At 50.5% G+C, this 2,072-nt stretch overlaps 1 protein-coding gene across 1 annotated transcript in view; it reads right to left on the reverse strand.

Moving 5' to 3' along the window:
- Nucleotides 1-300: 300 nt before the first annotated feature.
- The window catches only part of RAE1 (ribonucleic acid export 1), a 20,252-nt gene continuing 18,480 nt past the window's right edge, over nt 301-2,072 (reverse strand). Inside the window, exon 12 of the mRNA XM_081832539.1 lies at nt 301-764. Within this exon, the coding sequence (XP_081688665.1) occupies nt 678-764 (87 nt within the window). The 3' untranslated portion in view covers nt 301-677. The remainder of the gene's footprint in view (nt 765-2,072) is intronic.

Below are 2,072 nucleotides of genomic sequence, written 5' to 3' on the forward strand. Positions count from 1 at the left end.
TTCCGGCCACCGGGGACCTCTGCCCGGCGGAGCCAAACACCGCTGGGGAGGTTAAAGACGGAACGAAGGAACAAGAGAAACACACATCCAGCCTCTGCTGGCCTGCACTTGATGCTGCCGCTAGACACTCCACACGGCAGTCACAGCTCAGGATCCCCTTTCTTCTAAGGGGCAAGACAGCTGCATGTCCCCAAGGGCGGCTCCAATCACAAATCAAAACCCTGGATGCTGCGCGACAGGATGGCCGCTTCAGAGCTTAGGGGGCAGGCAAGGGGAGAGAGACACACATAGGGAGCTTAGTAGGGAATCTTCAAAATATTTTATTACAAAATACAGTACAGCGTTCATAGAATGTTTCCCAATGTTCTCGAATACATACATGGCTGAATGAAGCACTGCAAAATACCTGGCAGTCGCCCACAGGAATCTAACTTCTAGAATCTATTTCAATCCCTGTGGAGTCACAGAAGAAATCTGTAACAGGCAGTGGAATGGAGAGAAGGACAGTCACCGTGGCCGGCAGGGCTCCTGACTGCTGATCAAGGACACTGTTTTCTCCGGGGCTTGAAATCCACATCCAGGGCTGACAACCTACCAAACGCTGGGACCCAAATCCATACAAAGACGAGGCAGAGTAGAGAGGAAACAGCTCTGGACAACCCAGAAGTCTCCGGCCACTACTTCTTATTCCTGGGTTTTAGCTCTTCGGCTGCATTACGCAGGAAAATGTAATTTTTCTTTTGGGGATTATAAAATTCATGTCCCTAAAGGGGCGGAAAAACACACACACAACAATCTTATCATTAAAAAGCAAAAATTAGCATTTTGTGGGCACTTTGTATATGCCTAGTCCTGTGCTACATACATGAAACAATGTACCTGGGGGCACAAAACAGGTTTATGGGGGGAAAGAAAAGTCAAATGTTAAACAAATTTAAACTTTGGTTTCAAAGGAAAGGTTAAGGACTTGGTGGAAATTCGTCTTCGGTGTCCCACTTAGAGGAATGATCTTCTACATATTTTTCAGTGCTAAGCCTCTTTAACCCACTACCACCTCAATGCCAAGGTGACCACCCACAAGGAGCAAGGCCTCCAGGGAGGGCAGTGGAGGACTGGCTCAGACCTGAGGTTTCACAGAAGAGGAGACATCTGCTCTATGACTTCCTGGGGCTGGCGGCAAGGGCCAGGATGAGCCAGCCCACACAGACCCAGAGAGAAGTGCAAGTATGTGTGGTGGTCAGTGAGTCTGCCCGTGGGCAGGTGGAAGGGAAGCCTGGCAATCAGGACCAGGCTGGACTATGAAGGACAGTGAAGGGTAGACTGAGGCCGTTGAACATTATCCCCCAGAAAAAGGCACAGCAGCCAGAAGCTGTAAGTGGTTCATAGTGCCAGGACAGCGGAGGGGGTGGTGGGCAAGGCTGAAGCGGGCACCTCGGGTGACCCGAAGACCTGAACAGGGAGATGGGGAGGGCCTCCGGCTGCACTCTGCCTCCTCTACCGTAGCGACGTGTTTTATTCTCATCCCTTGACAGACACGCCCAGATGGTTCTAGAAGTTTAGCTCAATGGTGACCAGAAGTTCCCATCATAATACACGAAGTGCAGCTTTTCTGGACAGCTGCATTCAGGCAGCAAGCTCGGAATATTAATCCTATGTGATCACGATTTCATCCCAAAGAGAACTGTCCCTAAACTAAGAACAGTGTGAACTTCCCAAAGCAACTCTTTTTAAATTAAAAAGAGTGTAATTTAATTAACTCCTAGTGTAAGTTGACATTAATTGTTCAGATGAATTCATCTTGAGCAGCATTCACAGCAATGAGCTTTCTCACTTCTTTCAATTCACTTCCCATTTTTCAATGCCTGCAACATGCGGCTCCCTGAGCGTGACCCGGGGGAGGGGGGCCAGAGGTGCAGCCTGAGGCAGCCGCAGGCGGAGCGCGTGGACCAGGGAGCCCCTTTGAAGAGCCCATGGAGAAACCAAGGCCCTGGGCCACAGCCTGCTCCAGCTCCGGCTCCGCAGAACCGGAAAAGACACCCTTTGTGAAAAACTGCGTGTGGCTGCCACAGGCG

Source organism: Leptonychotes weddellii, chromosome 10 (assembly GCF_054177405.1).
Source record: "Leptonychotes weddellii isolate Sample4059 chromosome 10, ASM5417740v2, whole genome shotgun sequence".
NCBI lineage: Eukaryota > Metazoa > Chordata > Mammalia > Carnivora > Phocidae > Leptonychotes > Leptonychotes weddellii.